We start from the raw sequence: 23,080 nt of genomic DNA on the forward strand, positions 1-23,080 counted from the left end.
ATCATTGTGTGTGTGTGTGTGTGTGTGTGTGTGTGTGTGTGGAGAGAATGAGTGAGGAAAGAATAGCCTAGCTTCAACTTGCTAACCAATGGGGGGCCAGTGGGATTAAATAAAAGCGCCTCAATTAGATGTAGTTTCATTGCACTACCATAGGAGACAATTAAGTTGGCCTACAATTAAAAGGTTTAGAAACGTAAAGTGGCTAACACGAATGCAGCTCTAGATAGACTGAGAGGTAGATAGATAATTTATTGATCCCCAAGGGGAAATTCAAATTCTAGACTAGCAAATTTCACAAAAAGTTAATTTAATCATGCGACCACCAGTTTAATTTAGGTTAGCCAAGGAATAGCCTAAATGTGAATCATTTATCAGTGCACATTTAATTTTTTACAATTGTATTAAGTTCTTTTCACTTTAGGTGCACTTGCTAGAATGTGAGATGTGGAAGTAGAGCCATCTAGTGGAATTAAGTGTGCTGTTGGGGAGAATGGACATTTCGGGTGGACACTAATCTACTGACTGCCTAGAATCTTCAAAACACACGATTTCATGATTTAAGCTGTGATTGTTTTCATTCTGTTTGTTGTTTATTCTTTTACTTTGTTGATGTGAGTAGCCTAACGGGCAAATCATGAAAGTTTGTTTACAGCAAATGATGGTGATTGGAGGTATCTTCCCAAATTACAATAATCACTGTGTAATTTTTGTCACTAGATGACACCGACGCCTTGACGCTGATCAATTAATTAAAATGCATGTTGATGGAAGCTCTTTAGCTACAATGTAGCATTACTCGAAAAAGGAACAGCGGAACCTTTTATTCGACACCTTTGTTCCACACGAGATATGAATTCGAAACAACCATCTCGCCACATTGTCCCAGAGAAAGTATTTTTTACGAACTAAATGTATTAGTTAATAATGGAAGTTAATTAGTTAATAATGGAAGCTACGCCATCAAACACTTCCAACAAAGAAACGGGGGTTGCGTTGGGATTTGTGGAAGAAGCCGACGCCTGGCAACTCCGAAGTTCTCAGTTTCCCAGTAAAGTGGGTGGTAGACCTGCTTGGTTGAGCCAGTCGGATTTACCATCTCTGCCTGATCTGACATGTGCAAAATGTCAGCTCCCCACAGCATTTTTACTACAAGTCTATGCTCCGATTGTCGGTCAGGACTGGAGTTTTCATAGGACTCTTTTTGTATTCTGTTGCAAGACGCCAACCTGCCATACACGGAACGATAATCAGTGTTTCAAAGGTAAGGATAATCTAAAGGTATTATTACTCAAAACTAGATAGCTAGCTTCTCACACATAGACTACATTGTTTTCATAGTGCCTGAGCAACAACCTGAGTACAGTTGTGCGCTTCTCAGGACTTTTCTGGTGACCTTTTACTCTACTTGTATAGATTCTTGTGCTTGACAAATGTGCATAAATATGAAACAATATCTTTGATTACGAGTTCTGCTGTAGAGTAGGCTAGTGTCTATTTGTAAGATGCCTCTTTGCTTCATGTTTTCTGTTGTTGTTCTGTCAGTAGTTATTTATGTTGTGTTATCCAATGGTGAATGTTGATTTATTGTTCTGTTTATGTCCACAGTGTTTAGAAGTCAGTTGTCTAGGAAAAATGACTTTTACCCATATGACCCACCACCGGAGGAGGAACCAGAAGAGAGCAGTAGTGACTGTATGCTGGAGTCAGGAATTAAGCTCTGCAGAGTGTGTGGTTGTCCTGGACAAAAAGCTTGTTCACGCTGCCATGCAGTTACTTACTGCAGCAAGGATCACCAGACCATAGACTGGAAACACAGTCATAAGAAAGAATGTTGTAAAGAAGGCAAGTTGATTCATAATTTATTAGCCTAACTGTTATTATTATTCATTTACACTGTAGTTATCAGACATTTCATTCAAACTGATATTCATTAAATCTGGATTAGAGGGGGAAAAACATGGGTCATTCCGTGTCAAATGAAACAGAATGTTAATCTAGGAAAATGGTTGCTGCACCATCCAATGTTTTCATATGGTCTTTGGCCTTTTTACACTCTAAAATGCCTTATTTTGGGAGCCATGTTTGTACCTAAATATCTTAGAACGTATTATTCCTAGCCTGTCAAAACTTTGTAGGATGGAGAAACATGTTTTCAGTATGACTGGAAGGTTAAAGGTTTGTAATGCATGCCCATTGAATTTACATAGGGCCCTAGTTGTAAAAGTAATGTCAAGAGCTGAAAACAATAAGAAGGCCTATGATTTTAACAGAAATTTTACAGGCCTAGGTTATGACCAGGTTTGATCAAAATCTGAGAGGTTGCAGCAATCTTATCTGATTTCACATGGAATGACCTCCATGCCATTGGTTGTATGGGTACCAGAATTTTCTTAAATGTTTTGCTCATCTGTTGCAGCTAGCATCACAGTGTCTACCTCTCCATTCCTGTTTCCTGAGTTTGAGCTGGTCACGGAACCTGAGGAGTTAGAGGAAAAAGATGAGTCTAATAACACAGACGATGTGGAGGACTCCGACACTCACCACACTGATAACGGTACATATATGTAAATACTGACACATACATAAAGACAAGATTGCAACTTTACATTGGTATGTTTCTGATTACTAGCCTGGCTCACATCAGACCTCAGAAGACTGAAGCCAAAAGAGAATTGGTCTGGGAACCCTTCATTTACCTCAGATTTCCAAGGGGCGTAGCCAGCAGTAGAATGAAATTGTTACATTAAACTCATACCCGTGAATTAGTGAAACACACTCAGCACACAGTAAGCACACAGTGAGGTGAAGCACACACTAATCCAGGCACAGTGAGCTGCCTGCAACAACAGGGGCGCTCGGGGAACAGTGAGGGATTAGGTGCCTTGCTCACGGGCACGTGACCAGCCGTACTGGTCGGGGTTCGAACCGGCAACCCTCCGGTTACAAGTCCGAATCGCTAACCAGTAGGCCACGGCTGCCCCCGTATAGCGCACATAACCATACTGCTCTGTAGTTTAGCCTGCCCCATGCCGGATAAGCAGTTGTGATTAGTTCCAGAGTTTTCTGTAATTTTGGAAATCGCTGTGAATTGGAGGGTTGCCAGACGGATCTGCAGAGCAAATTCAGATGCACTCGCAGATTCATTTGGTTCACCCAGGCTATCTGAATACAGTTTCCCCTTGCATTTCCTCTTCCTAGACCTGGATGAAAATGAGCTTGAGGACATGGCCCTTCATGAAACTCAGGACAGCAAAGTGGTCCAGATTTTTAAACAGAGGACATCTGTAGAGCCGCATCAGGTTTGCTATTCATTTGTTTCTGAATGCTGTTTGGTGGACCCATAGATTCATTACAATCCATAGCCCTGGCTGAGGGTTGCTGATGTTAGATGAATGAATGTAACCTGTTTTTTCTTTGAACTACAGGTTCTGCGATACGCTAGAGGTGGGGTTCCCCTATGGGTGTCCTCAGAGCATAAAACTCTGGAAGAGAATATTCCCAAATGTTCATGTGGTGCCAAAAGAATATTTGAATTTCAGGTTGGTTTCAAAATGCATCTGAAGAAACAAAGTTACCTATTCAGTTGTTGGCATCATGCACGTGTGCTTGAAGAAGAAGAGCCGACTGGAAGCCATTGCTCTAACTTCTGTGTACCAATTCATTTGTCTTTTAAGGTTATGCCGCAGTTACTCATCAACCTGAAGGTGGACAGCACAGATGCCTCCATTGACTGGGGAACCTTGTTGGTCTATACATGTGCAAACAACTGTCAGCAGGGCAACAAATATGTCCCAGAATTCATCTGGAAACAGGACTTTTCAATGGATCAACACCCAGTGTAAATAGCATAGCTATAGAAGAAAAATCTGTACATAGGATGACATGATGAAATTAACATAAATTATGTAAGAGACACAAGAAATGCTGTTGTTTTTTTTTTCTATCAGTATGGTAATAATCCTAATCACAATGCTAAACTGATTGCTTGTGCATGAAATACATGTGTGATGAAATACACCTTTTTTGGAATAGTGATGTTACTTAATTGATTGATTAGTTCCTTTTCAAATAAAATCAAGTTACCTTTATATAAATAGACTAATAGAATAAATTGAATATTGTGTTCGAAAGGGGAGGCAAAGACAATATACTTGGTTGAGTAGGCCTATTATATTTTTTTAGTCACTTAATTGTTCTAAAAAGCCTGTCAAACGTGTCAATGACGTCATTCATTAGCATGATCATAGCATAGCATAGCATCAATGCTAGCGTGTTATGTTCAACAACGACCCAACCTGTAAGAAAACGAAAGGACATGACTCCCGGATTATTTCACTTTTGATTGATAATCCATATCCATTTTGCGAAAAATGAAATAAAATCTGAGGGTTTCAGTTGTTAAATAGGTGAAAACAATAAATGTTGCTCCATAGGACCCCATGTATTTTGGACTCGCCCGCGATCGCCATCTAGATGAACTCTGGTGAACTGCAGCCAAATTCGGTTTGTATGGGATTAATAGAGAGTGGGGAGGCTCTCCGTAGACGGGCTCTGCTATAACTAAGCTAAAGCTGGCAGGTACTCGTTCAAAATAGGTTACTTTAGATTACTTATTCTTCTTCTTTGACAGTGTTAAACTTAAGTGGGAGCCTATAAATTATGATAATAGGCCTACATCCGGTGTTTCATGCCCACTTTAATGCTAACAACCTCATTGTGTAAGTGGAAAACTGCGGACCTACTTTTGGGCAATTAATCGATTGTCAACATAACATAAAAACTGGTACTTAAAATCATTGTAGCACGGTGAGCTCAGACTGTATCAGCAAAGATCCTTGATTAGCTTGAACCCTCTCTAGTATCAGCCAAGACTTGACTCGCTAGCTTTTGACGTCATTGATAATTCTATCATTCTGCGCATGTGTGGTGAATGTTGCACATGTTGTGTCCGGAAGTCGTGCGCTGGGGAAAGCGTGGGGAAGACAGCTTGTAGAGGTTGATTTATAATGTTTCAGAATGTCGTCTCTTCTGATAAATGAATTTTTAACGAATTGCTCCAACACATGTATGGTTTTAGACTCCTTTCTCTGGCCAATAGAATCGTGGCCGGATTTGGAGAGGGTTGAGGCAGTAACCATCTTGTTGGACGCAGTTAATGTGAGATGCTCTGATGAGAATCGGGATAATTTTTCTGGCAAGGTGAGAGCTCTCTTGTGGGAGAGATGTATGCCGCTTCTAAGACAAATTTCAGAAAATGGTTCACATAAAAACGAGTCCGGAAATAAGACGCTTCACGCTCTTTGTCGCCTGCTTAGCAGCTGTCTAGCTCTTTTGCGTGACTCTGGGGAAGTAGAAAAACTGACTCTTATCATCTTACCGGTGTTTCAAAACTTGGAGGGGGAGGATGGCACCCAATGCAAAACACAGCTTGATATAGACGTAGCAGTAGAGGTTCTTACAATTCTGCTACCTTCACTGACGTCTGACCCGGAGTTTATAGTAAAGTTGACATCATGCATTCTCGCAGCAGTGAGAATCCTGTCGGATGAACGGGTGTCCAAAATCCTCGTTCGTGTTTTGTTTGGGCTTCTCAACTGTGTTAGTGACAGCAGCAGAAAAGACATCCTCCATCGCATATGGTTTGATATTTGCAGCTGGCACCAAGGCGAAAATAATGCGACTGCAACATCTCGGACATTACTGTGCCTTACTGCCGTCTCAGACTACCTCTTTCCACCTAGAGAAATGTCCTTACTACATGATGACCATCATAACTACCTCCCAGACCCAAGATGGTCACAATCATTTTGGGCAATTATTCAGTCAGGACTGACCCATAGAGATAACGTGGCACGCAAGCGAGCCCTTTACTTGTTGAAGAAATGTGTCGCTCACTCCGAAGCAGAGAACATGGAGTTCGGGTCTCTCGAATCTTCAGACGGAGGTGCGTGTCCCCTAATTTATTGACTAAGTTTCTGTCTGTCACATAGTGCAGCCGGGTGCTATAGTCTACAACCAGGTCTATTAAAAAGTGAAAAATTCAGATAAGTAACATGGTACATGAGCGAGCCCATGACATCCCCCTGGTTTAAATTATTCTCCTGTCATTGGCAGATCTTAAAAGGCATGTTTCTTCTGAAGAGATGTGCTTTTTCAGATGGACACCCAGCAAAAGTCAAGTACTGCAGCGATTCTGGCAGGATTATGTATTGGTGATAGAGACTCTTGAGGAAAATCAGGTGATGAACTAAAAAAAAAAAAAATACCCTTAATCAATTGTGAAAATGATAGCAATCAAGATTACATTTATTGATGAAGGGATTTTTTTTCCAGATTCATGTGGTGCTTCCTGTACTAAACCGGGTAAACACATTGATTGAAACAACAGCAAGTGACAACAAAGGTGAGTTTCCCACAGTCAACTCAATCCTTTAACCTTTCTCTTATTCATCCCCACCATGACAACAATCCCTTTTGTGTGTGTGTGTGTGTGTGCGTGTGCGTGTGTGTGTGTGTGTGTGCATGTGTGTGTTTGTGTGCATGTGTGTGTGTGTGTGTGTGTGCGTGTGCGTGTGTGTGTGTGTGTGTGTGTGTGTGTGTGTGTGTGTGTGTGCGCGCGCGCTTCTCAGGTGCTGCCTTGGTGCACCCTTCGTGGTTGCTGTGCGTGTACCAGCGTATATTCCACAGCGAGAACAAGGCGGTGATGAAGGAAGGAGTGTACCACCTGTTGGAACTGCGGCTGCTGAAGTGTCCGGACATCGCCCTGGCTTACTCCCAGGTTTGGTCTCTTCATTACCTGCTCCATATTCAAGCTAACAGTTCAGTGGGCACGGCTGAAGTGCCCTTGAGCAAGGCACCTAACCCCTCACTGCTCCCCGATCACCGCTGTAGCAAGGCAGCTCACTGCTCCGGGTTAGTCTAAGTATAAGTATAAGTATATATATACTCTTTTGATCCTGTGAGGGAAATTTGGTCTCTGCATTTATCCCAATCCGTGAATTAGTAAAACACACTCAGCACACAGTGAGGTGAAGCACACACTAATCCCGGCGCAGTGAGCTGCCTGCAACAACAGTGGCGCTCGGGGAGCAGTGAGGGGTTAGGTGCCTTGCTCAAGGGCACTTCAGCCGTGTGTTCTTCACCTCACTGTGTGTTCTTTACCTCACTGTGTGTTCACTGTGTGCTCTGTGGGTTCACTAATTCACGGATGGGATAAATGCAGAGACCAAATTCCTTGTACACGCAAGTATACTTCACCTATATTAAACCTGATTTACATTTATATTTACATTACATTTTCAACTCTGAAGATCCAGAGTAGTGGGGCGGAGAGGGAGTGAGCAGCTCAGTGGCACTGTCTATGATTCTAATCCAACAAACTATTTGTCAAATTTATCAAATTGTTCTGTACTGTCCTTTAACTGTCCGTTGTGTGTGTGTGTTCACTACTAAACACGGACATTCAATACATAATTCCTGCGCTGTCACTGGGAAACATAGTGGCTTGGACTTTGGCCACAAAACAATTCAAGGCATCAACATGTAGCTTTAGGAGCCAGTCAATCTGAAATATCAACAACCTTTCCCCAGTATAGCAGACTTACTTGGAAACATGTTTTAAAGGAATGGCTTGCTGTTTGTTTACTTATGTAAATGGGATGAAGTAAGTGAGGACCATGGTGTTTTGTTCCCTAATGTTCTAATTTTGCTTCTATTTTTTTCCAGTTCATTGTTGGCCCTTTCATGGATGTCTTGTCTGAGAGCACTCTCTACCACAGGTTAGAATAACCTTAGCTTTATGGAAGACATTGAGACTGATTTGATGTTGAAGCACTTTGTTGGGTGCCAATGGGTGTGGTAGGTTAAAGTGGATCTTTAAGAATGTGTGCAGTTTAGATATTTACATACTGTTGACACATTCTTGAGGACCTTATGTGTTTTTTTTTGTTATGGTTTATTTTGTTGCTTATTTTAATATCGACACTGAAAAAAAATAAATGTAATCAGTTTTAACATCTCATATCTAGGTCAACAAATCAACTTATTGGGGAGTGTCCTGAAGTTGGGCTGAAGCTTCAGGAGTTCTTTGTCAACTTTTTTGGCAGTTTACCCCAAGAGAACAAAGGTACAGTAAGCTAAATAATAACTTGTCAAACCGTTCTGAAATGCCCTTGTACATTTCAGCTGGTTCAGTTTAACTGATGAAATAATTTGATCTATGGATTTTTTGAAGTTGTTGTCTTAATTTCAGTGTGTAAAGTGTTTTGAAAAGGCCAATGTAACTAAACACTTACTTACTTATAGCAGACATGACTGTTGAGTCTGTATTGGCAAAGATGAGACTGAAGTTTGAGGAGTTTGTTTCTATGGTATATTGAACATGCAGCTCTAATGCTGTTTTAACGGCTCGTTTGTTTCTATGGTATATTGAACATGCAGCTCTAATGCTGTTTTAACGGCTCTGAGTTTGTCTCTATGGTATATTGAACATGCAGCTCTAATGCTGTTTTAACGGCTCTGCTGTTTTCCAGGCCCGGTGCTTCTGCAGCTGGTGCAGCGGCTGGGATCTCGGCACTGGTGTGCTGTCCCCCTCCTCTTCCTGTCCCAGGCCCTGGCTCGCCTCCCGCCCTGCCCACTGCTAAACCCAGAGGGGCTACTGGCACTCAGGTAGTCACAATCCATATGTTAACGGGATGGAATATGGGGGGAAATGTATAGATTAATATGACTTAGCAAAGGATTTTTTTGCAATTGGCTGAATGGTTGGTATCTTACGTTTTGAATTGCAAAAGTTTCCTGCCAGCAATCAAACACAGTGATTTCTCATTGATTGAACATGCAGTGATTAGAGTCTTGTACACTAAACACAAATAAAAGTGATTAAAAGTTTCATGCTTGTAAACCATTGGTCTGTGTTTGTAGGGAGGTGCTGCGCTGCACGATGATCACTCACCAGGTTCTACTCAGAGGTGCTGCTCAGTGCTTCTTGCTCCACAGCGCCCTCTGCCTCACTGATGTGGTATTATAATTTCTGCTTCAATGAATTGTGACCATATTTTCTGCATAAATTGCCTTCATAAGTACCGTACGCATGAATTCGGTCCATTCCTTCTGTCTTTCTTCTGAAGCAAACAGTGACTCTAGAAGAGGCGTTTAGCTTCCTGGTTCACTTTCGTCCGGATGAGTCTCTGTGCCGAGGAACAGCACTGTGGAAGGAGGTAGAACTCTTCAAACATCTTTTCACAACTTCAGAAATATCACGTTTGTTTATTTCCTCTGAAATAAACTTGAGTTTGAACAGGTCTGTGACTGGTTAATGAATAATGAAGACAAGTTCAGATCCACCGTGGGGAAATCAAGCACCGTGACACCACAGGAGGTCGAGCTGACCAGTGTAGCCACAGAGGGGGCCTCGGTGGAGGGCTACGTCCAGCGCCGACTGGAGGCTTTCCTCACTGTACCGGCTAGTGCAGGTGAGCTCCTGAGACAGGGGGCAAGATCAGGAATTAGTCCTTCACAGCCAAGAACAGGCTGTCAGTGGAAGTGAATGTGGGTAGTAGAAACCATCAAACATGATTGTAAAGAATGTCATGTAAAGCTGCAATGAACCCAACAACAGAGGTCTATCAGCGGGTCTTTACAGACCGGCCTGTTGGCTTCTTTGAAAGTCCCATATAACACATCTATGGACAGCTGACTCAGCTGGGCTGGTGCTGTACTGTGGTATGAGAGGGTTCTCAGTAATTGTTCTAGTACTGTACAGTGTAAGTACTTGAGTGTATCAATATGTTCTTACACCCCTAAGTAGCAGTTAAGCCCAGTGTGTGTAGCGGAAGGAAAAACTGTGTGTCTGTGGAAATGACAGAGCCTGGCTGTGTGTTTTTATTCGGTGACTCCCAGAGCCTACAGACAGCCTGCCGGACGGTGGAGAGGCCGATCTTCTGGCCCTCGCCATCCTCCTCTGGGCGGACGTGGCGGAGAGCCGTGGTGGAGACGGGGGCAATGTACAGGAGGCCCTGGAGCGCCTGCTGCTCCCCCTGGTGGACGTCCTGCGCCGGCTCAGCACCAGCCTCTACCTGCCGCTGCGCAAGAGTGACAAGAGCTTACAGCTACTGCTGCGTCTCCTCCAGCTGAGGAGGAGACGCACAGGCGCCGCGGGCCCAAAGTCTAGTGCAGGTGTGTGTGTGTGTGTGTTTGTGTGAGACTGTGTGTGTGAGACTGTGTGTGTGTGTGTGTGGATGCATTTGGCTGCTTCCCTCATTCGTCTGATGCTGTGGTCATGTTCTGTGGTTCTGTCCGTTTGCCTTACCCAGGTGACGGTGTAGCGGCTGCTGTTTCAGCCCTAGCGCTGAGTGTGGTGGAGCCTGTTCAGACCTTCATGGCCCGCAGGCTGACTGGGGAGCTGCAGGAGGTGAGCCCTCAGACACTCCTCTGTCTGCTCTCTGCCTTTCTGTCTACTCCATGCAATATTTCCTACCTACTCTCTGCTATTTGCCAGCCTCTACTTCATCTACAGTGTATTGTTCCATCAGCAGCCTTCCTGAACCTGAACTTTAACCATTTGTCTTTACCGTCCTTGTGATGTTTTCTGCACTTAACAGACGTCATGTGTTTTTTTTTCTCTCTCTCTCTCTATTTATTTCTCTCTCTCTCTCTCTCTCTCTCTCTCTCTCTCTCTCTCTCTCTTTGTCTCTTTCTTGCTGTTTCTTTTCCCCCTCATGTCTTGTCAGGTGTGTGACATAGAGCGGGCTGGGTTGTATCTGGCCGTGCTCCGAGAGCTGTTGCAGGAGTTCAGCGGGGTGCCGTGGTACCGGGGCAACATGCAACAGAGCTTCCTGCCTGGTGTCTGTGCAGGTAGCCTTCGGATCCTCAGCGAACCCGCCGAGCAGGTACCCCACTGCCAGACTCTGCCACACTAACCATATGATCGACAGATAGATAGATGGATACTTTATTGATCCCCAAGGGGAAATTCAAGAGCATACAGAGCAAATGCCATCCTCATGTCTCTATCAGATCATTTCCATAGTTCTTTTAGGCATGAAAGTAGATAGATAGATAGATAGATAGATAGATACTTTATTGATCCCCAAGGGGTAATTCAAGATTTTCACTCACAAGTACATAGTGAGGGTTAATTTTCTTGGAAGAAGTATGTTGTTGTGTGACAGAGTTATGGAATGTATGTGGCAGCATGAAGTTCTGCTGCTGTCCTGAGCTTAAATTATAATCTCACAACTGGGTTCCCTGGGTATGTGGGCCTCCATAAACAGCTGGAATAAGTGCTGACCTTGTTACAGTAAATCTTCTGCGTGTCCCATTCCTGAAATGTGTTCATGCGCTGTCTGATTAGAGTGTACAGAATGTGTGTATTTCATCCCTCTGGCTGGATGTGTGTTTTGGCAGGCTCCCTCGGTCCATGGGCAGGTGCAGAAGGCTGTGGCCATGTCAGTGTTGTCTCTGCTGTGTGAGGTGACTGCAAGCGGAGCGTTTCATGGCAGCGTTTCTCTCGACTCCTTTAGAGACTACTTCTACCTCCCTGAGCACCTCAACCAGGCCCTACTAAAGCCCACGGCCACAGCCAGGTGGGTGGGACACGGAGCTCTTCTCTCTCTTCACTGCATTAAACAGTGTACAGTATAAGGAACAACTGGCTCTACCATAGGATGTTGAATACATTGCATCGCTACTTTCCCAAATCCTGCTGTATATTCATCATTATATATGATTAGAGATACAATGATCGTATATTATTAGTGATATGTGTTGTTATTCTCTCTGTCCAGTGATATTGATGACAGTCCCCTGCTTCGAGACTGGGGTCGTGTTGCTGCCCAGTTCATCCGTGACCAGTGGGCCTGCCTGAGCGTCCTGCAGCGGACTGCTGGCCCCCTGAGATCTCCAGAGGCCCCAGGGCTCCGTGTGGCCCTGCAGGCTGCAGTGGAGGCGCTCGCGCTGCTGCCCAGTAACCTGGTGCTGGCCGTGGTGGACTTCATGGCCCTTCTGCTGCCACAGGTCTGCTTCATTCATTCACAGTCCAGTCCACTACGTCAGGCTTAAATGGGCCGGTTTCCCAGACGTGGCTAAGCCTAGTCCTAGACTAAAAGCTTTGTTAAATGTAGATGTTCATTGAAACACTATTGGTCCAGGGCTAGGCTTAATTCATATGTGGGAAACCCGTCCTATATCTCAGGCTTTTATTGCAGTGAAGAGGTCAGTACAGGGTCCCTAGAAAGACCTTATTGGACACATTTGAATCATCCCATCCATTGGTACAGAACTAGAGGCATGGAATGATGTTTGTTACGGATCTTTGATATTTTTGTCATGTAGAAAGGTTGTATGTTTTTTTAGAATTCCTATATTTTAGATGTATTATTTATTATTACTTAATATATATTTTTAACTACTTTCTTGCATATTTCATGTTTCATATTTATGTCTATATGTATTAACATGCTTGTCTTCAACCAGTCAGTTGACATAGTGAACATGGTGAATGGTCTTTAAAGTCTCTCCATGTCCACTAGATGGTGCTGTGTGAAGAGTCTCTCTGTGCGGAGGCGGTGGCTCTCAGCTGGAAGGTGTTGCAGGGGTTGAGCGGTAACGCTAATGACTTCTGGCCAGCGCTGCAGGCGTTCGTACGGCTGGCCTTCCACAGGACCGCCCTGGAGCTGACCCCAGAACAGGCCCCCACGCTCACCAGCACCATACAGCAGGTCAGGAGGAACAGACCAGGAGAAGGAGATATGCTGGAGAGAGAAAGAGAGGGGGAGACAGAGGGAGAGTGAGAGAGAGAGAAAAGTAGATATGATGAGATTGAGTAGGGGAAGACCAACAAATCGAGCACAGAGACAGTGACACAGCATGGGAAAATGTTTTCTAAACATGACTTGTAGCTTGAATGCTATTCCTTGTACCTTGCAGCTTATTCCTCATTTTTGTAAGTCGCTTTGGACAAAAGCGTGTGCTAAATGAGTAGATGTTATGAACGTGACCCATGAAGTTATCATTGTTGTCAGGTCAGAAGGGACATACTAATACAGAGAGAAAAGGTGACGGGCAATACAGAGAACAACACTGTTCAAAAAGTTGCCCCGATGGATGTTAATGTAAGTGGTGATGTGAGACTCTTCATCTAGATCGGCTGTGAGCTGATGGAGCTGTCGGAGGTCAAGTCTGGCGTGTTCAACACGCTCATCAGCCACTGCTGCCACACCTGGCTGCCCTCCAACTCAGGAAGTGCACCTGGGGATGACACCTGCCTCTCCAGTGCCCTGACGCACCTAGACATCCTGACGGAGGCGTGCCTGCATGGGCCTGTGTTCCGCAGAGACCAGAGGTGATGATTCATATTTCTTATGTGTTTCATTGTCTGGTGTCCTGTGTTTGTGTGTAGCCGATTGTCTTATGTACAAGGACTTATGTTCTTTGTCTCCCTTTCCTGCCTGTTCTATTATTACTGTACAGGGCTTTGTGACTGATAAGTACTATATAAATAAAGGTTATTTACTCACTTTTCCCCAGGCTCTCTGATTCTGCCGAAAGGTTGTTGAGATTTGAGCAAATTACACTCCTTCCCTCCTTGCTTATGAGTCTATGTCGCTGGTTGGGTGCAATAGCAACACCACTTTGTTACACATTTGCTGTATTTGTCTGTGTATGACCTCCAGGGATGTTTTTTGAGTGCACACGCCCAATGCACAGCTTGGGCACCATGAGCAGTTTGCTCAAAAGACAAAATGAGTAGAATTGAAGACTCCACCTTTAACTTCCCCATTAGTTTGTCCTGTGTCCTCTCCCGTCTTTGCTGCTTAAAGCTGCCGTGTTTGTGTTTGCCCCCCTTATATTCCACTTGCTAGAGTTGTGCTAACAGTGAGCTCATGTTCACAGGCTGATCCAGGAAGTCCAGGTTTATGTGGAGCAGCTTGGGGACCAGTGTGCTGCCAACATGGTCATCACCAGGTGAGCCACTCCCAGCCTGAGGAGAGGACAATAAGCGCAAGCGTGTGCCACTGTTCACATATTTAAATACACCTTATCACCTGGAAAGAAGAAATGCTCTTCTCTGATTGGTTGGTGCATGGCTATTTATTTTGAATAACGGGACACCTATGAAGTAGATCTGGTAAAACAAGTTTAATCACTGTTCCATATCAATGCTTATTGAATGGTAACTATAACAACCATAGTAGGACGATGGTTGAGCCTGGAATTAAGCTAACTGTAAGCCACTATCACTGTTAGGGCCAAAGAAAGTTGTACTGTAGGCTACAACAAACTGAACAAGTCAGCTTCTTTTTAATCTGAACCGCTTGTTTCCTTTGCGTGCAAGGCATGACTATCGATATGGCAAACAGGTGATAAGCGGGATAAAGGCTTTGAAGGTGTGCCGTTATACGGAATTGCCTCCACCTCACCCATTAATTCCATATAACGAGATACCTCCGCATAAGGGCCGTTATCCCTTACTTTGCATATAAGAGCCAAGTATATAATGTCATAGTGGTATATGTACATACTCCCGTCACTGAATGCTTTGTTGTCTGGGATGTAATGGTACATGAAGTGGTTGGAGGCTTTGAGGTGTAATAACTATAATAAAAGCATTTGTTGTTGTAACTTTGTTCTGCTCCACTGCTTTGTTAGTGACAACAGGGACGAGCAGTTTCCACGTGTTTCTGCGCTTGCCTTCCTCAGCCACCTGCAACCATCCAATGAGCTCCACCACACACTCATGGAGAAGCTGGTGCTGCAGTTAGTGGAGAAGGTACCAATGAGACACTGGGGCTGGTTGTCTGGGGAGGTGGGGTGTGAGTGTATTATTTTCAGTTTATTTTTTTGCTCTTTTTCTGATTTGGTGTGAATATCTTCCCTCACCCCCCGTACCCTTTTTTGCCCCCCAACCCCACCCCTCCTCCCTCTCTAACAGGATAGAGGAATATCCAAATCTAAAGCGCGGTACTATAGCAACTCCTTGCAGCACCGCATAAGGAACAGGGTGTGGCAGACCCTGCTGTTTCTGCTGCCCAAACTGAGAAGGGTGAGGCAGCTCTCTCTCTCTCTCTCTCTCTCTCTCTCTCTCTCTCTCTCTCTCTCTCTCTCTCTCTCTCTCTCTCTCTCTCTCTCTCTCTCTCTCTCCATGTCTTTCTAACTATTAACCATCTCTATCTTTCTATATTGCTCCTTCTCTCAGGCTTTGATTTTATATTTGTCCCTCTGACTAATACATTCTCCTTTTCCTTCTATTCCTCTCTCCACATTAGTTTGTCCTGTGTCCTCTCCCGTCATCCCTCAATCTCCATTCTCTCTCATTCCATCCCATTCCATTCTCCTCAGGTGTTGTTTTCTCACCTGCCTTTCCCCTCTCCGTTGTTATGACACCTGTGTGTGTTTGTTGTGTCTGTCTGCAGGAGTTTGTTGTGGGGACGTTACTGGGCTACGCCTTTGAGGCCGGCTTCAGCAGTAACCAGGCCTCAGTGAAGTACCTGATCGAGTGGGCCATGCTGCTCATGCTCTACCACAACCCTTCACACATGGACCAGTTCTGGGCCTGCTTTAGTGGTGTAAGAGCATATATACAGTGTGGAAGAAATGTTGCTTAAAGATCTGTACACACTGAGAGTCTGAGATAAGGTTTTGTCCTTCTCGTTAGTAGTTTACTAATCTCTCCAGAGAGGTCTCGTATGTATCAGGCAATCAGGATACAGAGACAAAGTCTGTGCACCCAAGAGACAATCAGCTGTTTCTCACACATACATTTGTACCTTGCATTGTATCATAGTACCATTGTATCATTTCACCTCTCTGCACACACACACTTTTCTCAATACAATGAGTTCATTAAGAACCAAGGACATTAAAACTGGGTTAAGAACATTTCTATCGTCATACAACACATGATTTGACCACCAAATACAGGAACAGAACAGAAGTATCAAATAGAAAAGAACATTAAGAAGGTTAACTAAGCTCCAACAGAAGAATCAATTCAAAAGGCAATAGAAGTATCAATTATGAGAAACATTAAGAACTATGTTAAACGTTAACAGAAGAATCCGTTCAGGAGTTTAAGAGTTTACAGAAAGTATCAAAGTAAAAACAAGAGAAAGTTAAAGTCCATCTTTGTCATTTTCCCTCGCAACAGTGATACAACAAACACACACATACACACACTCACAGAAACACACACACACGGTCGGGTTTTTGTGAGTAAAATGTCTACCTTTCCAATCATCTGTTCAGGACCAAGAGAAGACTAAGACTAGTATTTGCACCTTTCTGTCTGTGCTGGTGCACTTGGACATGCTGCTGCCCACACTGGAGGACAAGGTGAGAGAGGCTCTTTGTTTGACCCCCTACATACATACACACATACAGTACAGGATGATCACAATAACACCTGTAGAATATGTTCACTGCTGGTCAAATACTGAAATGTCTGTTGACTTTATGTTACGTTTACGTTGTTGACCTCTCTCTCTCTCTCTCTGTCCCTCCCCCTCTCTTTCTCTCTCTCTCTCTGTCCCTCCCTCTCTCTCCCTCCCTCTCTCTCTCTTTTTCTCTCCCCCTCTCTCCCCCTCTCTCTCTCTCTCTCCCTCTCCTAGACGGGACAGTGGCGCAAAGCCCTGGAGGTGATCCTGCAGTGGTGTTTTAGCCATAACTTCAGCGTGCGTCTGTATGCGCTTCTGGCCCTGAAGAGGGTCTGGGGCCTGGAGGGGCCACGGGCCGCGGCTGAGGAGGCGCTGGGTGGAGCGGACGCTCTCGGGGGGCTGGCCACAGTCATCCAGGCCTGTCTGAATCAGGCTGAGGCCATGCAGAACACAGGGTGGGACAGTGGATGGGTTTCTGTGGATACATTTGGACACATTTGATTAGTTTAGTGACTGTGTGTTGACAACAACAACACGTTACATTTATATGGAGTTTTGTGTGTGTGTGTGTGTGTGTGTGTGTGTGTGGTGTTTAATAACCACTGTTTCTTTGCAGAAATGCCATGAAAAACTGGGTTAGGATACAGGAGCATTTCTTCTTCAGTGTATTTGACCCACTGAGAGACTATAGTGTAGAGGTAGGTTTGCGTTACTGTCACTGAATGCTTTTTTTGGCAGAATTTTGGCAGTAGATTATTCATGACATATGCATATCCCACTACCCTTTGCCTCAGAAAATTCACAATCCTGTATCTCTATTCAATCTGTTACATTCTGTTTCTCCTCCCAGACCATCTTCTATGCATTCCCCCACTTGTCTGAACTGGCAGATGACGAATGGATACCTCCTTGGAAGTTTGAGAAGATGGTGGTGTTCTCAGCGAACTCATCGCTCCCTGTGAGGAACCCAGTGGCAGATCTTAGCCAGATGCAGCCGGGTAATTGGATCCAGCAGGACAAAGGTACGGCCAGTGGGTGGAAGCAGAGAGTGTAAACAAGCAGTATTGGGGCTCGGTGCTGTTTTGTAGCAGCATTTTCAGTCTTTTGTTGTTTGAAAGATATTTTCCACCTGATAACAAGTCTGACTACTGTAACATTCGCACAGGCCTGCGCTGTTTCAGTGAGGCCCTTGCTATAAACAAACACAAACATGCCAAGTCAGCGAATACCTTTTGCGTTGTATGGACCCTTTCAACAAGGTAAACAAAAACAATGCTTGAACATTCTATTTGGGCCCCAATCTACTTCCTCTGCATTAAGATAACATATGGAATGTTAAAAAGGAAGTCTTGTGGGGCCAATTATGATGCTGATAATGAAAATTCCATGAAAGGGTCCATATGTACTGTGCTTGTGACTGACAGGAGAGCTGGAGCAGGAGGAGCGCTGGGCAGAGGTGCAGAAGAAGATCACCGCCTGGAGGCTGAGCTTCCAGGACCAGGAGCCACAGCTGGCAGCCCAGCAGAGGACGCTACGCCTGGGCAAACTCACCAGCGCCCTCCTGGTGGTCGCCTCGCTCATCGACAAGCCCACCAACCTTGGAGGTACGGGAAGAGTTTCGTTCACATCAGTGTGTTTACTCCCCAGGGTGAGACTGTGGCACCCCTCAAATATAGGCAGTGACTGAAATCCCCTCTGTCAGAATGTGAATTTATGCAGAGAAGTCATCCTGTGTTATGGCTGTTTTATGCTTCTGCGTCAAATCGATGGCTTACCCCCGTAGACCCTTCTGCGTCTCTGTGTACCTCCCTCCGAGCCCTCCACCATTGCTCGACACGCGCCTCCAAAGAATTCTAACCTTGTGACGAGGCGACACAGACCACAAGGACTGTGATTGGTCAACTCACCCTGTGTGTTGATAGCCGACTGCTTCAATCAGCCTACTGTAGGGAGTAGCAACATGCTAGTTCACTGACGCAAGCTTTACAAATAAACTCAGACATATTTTGGTCACAGTGACAGGGTTATACGTTTGTCTCTATTTGTCAGTAACGTTTTGAAATCAGCACTTCACCAGAAAGCAGTACTTTACATGTATATAACATAAACTGGCTGGCAGACACCTCGCAAATAACCTCAGACTTATTTTCTGGTTACAATAACTAAGTCATTGAAAAGGCCAAATAAATACAGTAAGATTAATATTTCAGCACGGCAGTCTATGGAGTAGCCATTCTGACTACCGTTCCAGTGGTGAGTGATGGTAATTTTGATACCATAGATTTAATAGAGACCCAGTCAGACCAATAGAATGAAAAATCAGGAACAGAGTTTATTTACAATGATGCACATCAAGGGAGAGACAGCATGACTTCACCTAAAGATCCATCAGCTGCTCTAACTAGACAAGGAAATAGTTAGGGTTTAAGTATCCTTCCAGGCTGACGGGAGATGGCGTTGGTCATCCCATCTCACGTGGACACTGAATCAGACTCTGATTAGTGGCAACCTGGCAATCCGGAGCAGATAGCTACTGACGCAGCCATGCAGAACAGTGAAACACTGCAAAGTCATAATATTCCCGCTTATCTCTAAATACATAGTCACACACAGATATACACAGGGACAGTACAGATATCATAGTCATTACATAGAATCATACTTTTAGTATAAAAGTGACCCATTAATGAGAAATGCAGAACATTAAACCACATATTGGAATATTGGGCATAATGTTCTATTCCACTTTCTCTCATGAGTGACGCAGACACAGGAGACGCAGAACTTCAAAAGGGTCACGCCAGCGTTGTAGTCATTGCATGGAGTCTACGCAGAAGCATTTAAGAGCCTTTACAATGAATAGGCAGCTAGCAAGAGGCAGTAAGCCAGAGCCTCCTCATTGGCTATATATTTTTACTTTATTTTCTTGAAGGAGGTTTGTCCTCTGCATTTAGTCCATCCGGGGGAAGTGTACACACACACACACATACACAAAGAAAGTTCTGTTGTTTGATATCTATTTTGTTATGTCTGAACACAGGGTTGTGTCGCACCTGCGAGATCTTTGGGGCCAGTGGTCTAGTACTGGACAGCCTCCGCCACGTCAGCGACAAGCAGTTCCAGGCACTGAGCGTCTCCTCAGAACTGTGGCTCCCGCTGATGGAGGTAAGACAGAGGCTATTTTTAGAGCTAGTTTTACTGCGTTATTGTTGCCATTGTATGATAAAGCAAATGTAGCCTAACAGACACTGACACTCCCACTTCATGTTTACACTTGGATACAGATACAGGCCCTCCTTTGAATCCCCCTGGTTACAACATTTATAGCCTATGACCTGGGTATATAACCCAAGATTCATAGCTCCACTCCATAATTTATACGTCATAGCAAATACACTAAATACATTCTCTTTGTAAGTAGACAGACAGGCCCTCTTTCGTCTCCCTCTAGTTTTATAGCCCTCTTTACTGCATTGTAAAGCGTAGCATTAATAACTGCAAGCAGTCCCCCAGGGTTATACTTTGCACGACTCTGCCGTACATCGTAATTCAGTGTTAAAGGTGAAGTGCCATGTGTACTGATAAACTACTGAATGGCTAGTCTGTAGAGCATATGTTTGCATTCGAGGCTTCCCCAAGACCCCCAGCAATGCAATGCACTCCTCTCCTCAGGTGAAGCCGGTCGACTTGTCAGGCTTCCTGCAGGGGAAGAAGGCGGAAGGCTACTGCATTGTTGGAGTGGAACAGACGTCCAACAGCCAGAGCCTGCAGGACTACAGATTCCCTGAGAAGAGCCTCCTGCTGCTGGGGTAGGGGACGCCAGCCAGCCGGTCCAAATGTGCACTCCCAATCTGGGTTTGAATCAATGAATAAAATGTTATTCATGTAACAGCAGGCAACCACTGAAGGGACTTTAAAACCTGTGTGACGTGGGCTGTCTTTCTGGTCCTAGTTAAAACATGTGCCACAGTATTTTGTATGATCTGTAAACTGTTCAACACTTTCTTGACTAGACCAGAAAGAAGAGCATTACAATAGTCAAGTGTGCTGGTAATAAAAGCATGGGCCAGTTTCTCAGCATCTGCATGGGAAAGCAGCGTCTCTCTATCATCTATCTATAAACCAAGAAGCGTCTGTGTGTCTGTGGCACGCATATCTCGCTGAACGTTTGTCAGACTGATTTAAAACTTGGCAGGTGTCTTGCTACGGGCATGAGTAAGTGCAGTGCCAAATTTGACGTTGTTTGAATAACCAATGCAAAACCAATGTTAAATATATCGGTAAAAGAAGCATATTGGCTTTTGCCGCTAGCCACTCCCCCCACACAGCACTGTACTGTGAGCTACCAGTGAGGATAGAAGCAGGGCTTTGGCAGAACTGGATCAGTGTAAGTTACACGGATAAAAACTTAGCGAGTGCAAGATAACTCTGCGGATAGGCAACAAGCCAACATGCCAACACACACAGGTAGGATATGCAGTGGCTCTTCAAAATGACGTAAAAAAAGATGTGTAATAAACGGACACTTCGAATAGCCCAGGCTACTTTGGACTGTCTTTAGACTTTGAATAAGCAAACGACAATTCCAACTGCAAGGTCCTAAATTGAAACGAGCGATAATGGTCCCGAATTAAAGAACTAGAATGCCACACATGCAAAGCATAACCAGCAATAAAGCAACGAGTGGCAGGCAGAGTGTGATGTCACTTAGGCCTATATGAATAGCCCAGGCTACTTTGGACTGTCTTTAGACTCTGAATAAGCAAACGACAAATCCAACTGCAAGGTCCTAAATTGAAACGAGCGATAATGGTCCCGAATTAAAGAACGTCTCAGAATGCCACACATGCAAAGCATAACCAGCGACAAGCAAAGAGTGGCAGACATAGTGTGAGGTCACTTATAGGCCACCAGAGACTGTTTTTGAGTCACACCGTTGCAAATTCCATATGATGCATCATTCCACAAAATGGTTTGTTTTCTCTATCGTCAAGTTATTCAATAGGCTAAGCATATAGCCTTGACTCAAAACAGCTGTTAGGATTATGTCATTTTGATTTGTAAAAAATGTCACATGCAGCCATGCTTAAATTATGCTTACTTCACATTTATTATATTATTATATTATCTGTAGGCCTATTCATTATTGACTGCTTACCTGGAATTATGTTTTCCCCTATCATCCTATTTGTTAAGCAGGCCTACCTGCAGGCATGTAATTGGGCTACAGGAATAGCATGTTTGAACGGGCACTGCACTAGTTCAATTAATTGACATGAGATGATATCTGAAGTGCATTATGCAATGGAAAACAAATTATTTATTTGCATCGAGTAATGAGACAAAATTCTTGGGAGTTTATAATGTATCTGTATACTTAATCTATTATTAATCTATTTAACTCTGCTATTTAACTCTGTATACTTAATATTCTTAATCTATTTAACTCTGCATATATGAGGCTGAGCCCAGTTCTGTTGTGATTCTGTCCCATTTGAATCCCTTCTGCTCTCTCCATGTGTCTCCTCACCTGACAGAAATGAGAGGGAAGGCATCCCGGCAAACCTGCTGCAGCTGCTGGACGTGTGTGTGGAAATCCCACAGCGGGGTATCACGCGCTCGCTCAACGTGCACGTGAGCGCCGCCCTGCTGGTCTGGGAATACACGCGCCAGCACATCCCCCCCAGCAACTGACCCTGGACCCCAGTGACCCTGCTTTACCCCCCCCCCCCCCCTCCCCCCCCCCCCCCCCCCCCAAACGCACCTTACACAGCCTGTCCCACCACAAAGACTTTCACAACTGATGACCACAGCCATACCTTGTGCTTTGATCCAGTCAGTGCTGGGGCTAGGCTGCGTTATGTGTTGGTATTGGTTTAAAATGGGAAGAGAAAAGATAAATCCACACCACACTGGAAGAGGTGGCCGGACCCCTGCTCTACTGATCCTCTCTATCCATCCACAAGGGTCACCATAGATCCTCTGTGAAACATCCCCCCCAGATCTCCACCTTCAACAAAGAACCTTGACAGACTGACTCATGATTGGATTTGCAATGCTGGTTTGGAATCCAGTTGGACTCAAACTGTTTTTAAAAGGACTGATTATGTGTTGTATTTTACATAAATAAACATTTATATAAATGAAAATGTTTCATTAATTTTATACTGCCTGTTATACAACCCCATCGCAGAAAAGTTGTGATGTTATATAAAATGCAAATAAAAACACAATGTGACGGCCCCAGCTGTGGCGCAACTGGCTGGGGCACCTGCACGTACGCCGGCGACCGGGGTTCGATTCACGCCCCGTGGTCCTTTCCGGATCCCACCCCGACTCTCTCCCACTCACTTCCGGTCGTTCTCCACTGTCCTATCTGATTATAGGCATAAAAAGCCCAAAAATATACTTAAAAAAAAAAAACACAATGTGACAATATGGAAATCTCGTAAACCCATATATAGCTGTAAAAAGGACACAGAGAACATATCAACATAACAGATCTGAAAAACAATATTGGATGGCACTGCATTAAAACCAGACCTGTTTCTGTAGAGAAAATCAGTGTATGGGCTCAGCAAAACTTCCAATAAAACTTCTGACTATCCAACGTGTTAAAATGCTCAGTTCAAAACCCAGCATTTATGACGGTGTGGAAGTACATTAGTGCCTACGGCATGGGCACCTTGCACATCTGGGAGGGCACA

General features: G+C 44.3%; 2 protein-coding genes across 2 annotated transcripts; both read left to right on the top strand.

The window, feature by feature from the left end:
• The first annotated feature begins 785 nt into the window (after nt 1-785).
• Nucleotides 786-4,099, top strand: pdcd2 (programmed cell death 2). Its single transcript, XM_076285119.1, has 6 exons — nt 786-1,261; nt 1,606-1,846; nt 2,421-2,554; nt 3,199-3,299; nt 3,426-3,539; nt 3,675-4,099. Exons 1-6 carry the CDS (start codon nt 946-948, stop codon nt 3,840-3,842), a joined length of 1,074 nt encoding a protein of 357 aa, XP_076141234.1. The 5' UTR covers nt 786-945; the 3' UTR covers nt 3,843-4,099.
• An 857-nt stretch (nt 4,100-4,956) lies between these two features.
• tarbp1 (TAR (HIV-1) RNA binding protein 1) lies at nt 4,957-22,120 on the top strand. Its single transcript, XM_076286105.1, has 29 exons — nt 4,957-5,944; nt 6,115-6,239; nt 6,334-6,403; nt 6,630-6,778; nt 7,726-7,778; nt 8,028-8,125; nt 8,532-8,667; nt 8,923-9,019; nt 9,129-9,218; nt 9,302-9,473; nt 9,901-10,176; nt 10,314-10,411; nt 10,731-10,889; nt 11,407-11,585; nt 11,787-12,015; nt 12,531-12,719; nt 13,143-13,342; nt 13,894-13,965; nt 14,650-14,770; nt 14,933-15,043; nt 15,414-15,566; nt 16,246-16,332; nt 16,608-16,828; nt 16,990-17,071; nt 17,224-17,395; nt 17,798-17,977; nt 19,414-19,538; nt 20,046-20,182; nt 21,911-22,120. The coding sequence occupies exons 1-29, from the start codon at nt 5,017-5,019 to the stop codon at nt 22,065-22,067; spliced, it is 4,866 nt and encodes a 1,621-aa protein (XP_076142220.1). The 5' UTR covers nt 4,957-5,016; the 3' UTR covers nt 22,068-22,120.
• Nucleotides 22,121-23,080: the final 960 nt, after the last annotated feature.

Source organism: Alosa pseudoharengus, unplaced genomic scaffold (assembly GCF_046254945.1).
Source record: "Alosa pseudoharengus isolate Yale_2024_CS ecotype anadromous, Long Island Sound unplaced genomic scaffold, YU_APseudo_1.1 YU_APseudo_1.1_scf_15, whole genome shotgun sequence".
NCBI classification, from domain to species: domain Eukaryota; kingdom Metazoa; phylum Chordata; class Actinopteri; order Clupeiformes; family Clupeidae; genus Alosa; species Alosa pseudoharengus.

Coding starts and splice junctions, on each gene's coding strand:
- tarbp1 (XM_076286105.1), top strand. CDS start 5,017: ATGTCGTCTCTTCTGATAAATGAATTTTTAACGAATTGCTCCAACACA. Junction 10,177..10,313: donor GGGCCCAAAGTCTAGTGCAG/GTGTGTGTGTGT, acceptor TGCCTTACCCAG/GTGACGGTGTAGCGGCTGCT. Junction 14,771..14,932: donor TGCTGCAGTTAGTGGAGAAG/GTACCAATGAGA, acceptor CCTCTCTAACAG/GATAGAGGAATATCCAAATC.
- pdcd2 (XM_076285119.1), top strand. CDS start 946: ATGGAAGCTACGCCATCAAACACTTCCAACAAAGAAACGGGGGTTGCG. Junction 1,262..1,605: donor CGATAATCAGTGTTTCAAAG/GTAAGGATAATC, acceptor TTATGTCCACAG/TGTTTAGAAGTCAGTTGTCT. Junction 3,300..3,425: donor CATCTGTAGAGCCGCATCAG/GTTTGCTATTCA, acceptor TTTGAACTACAG/GTTCTGCGATACGCTAGAGG.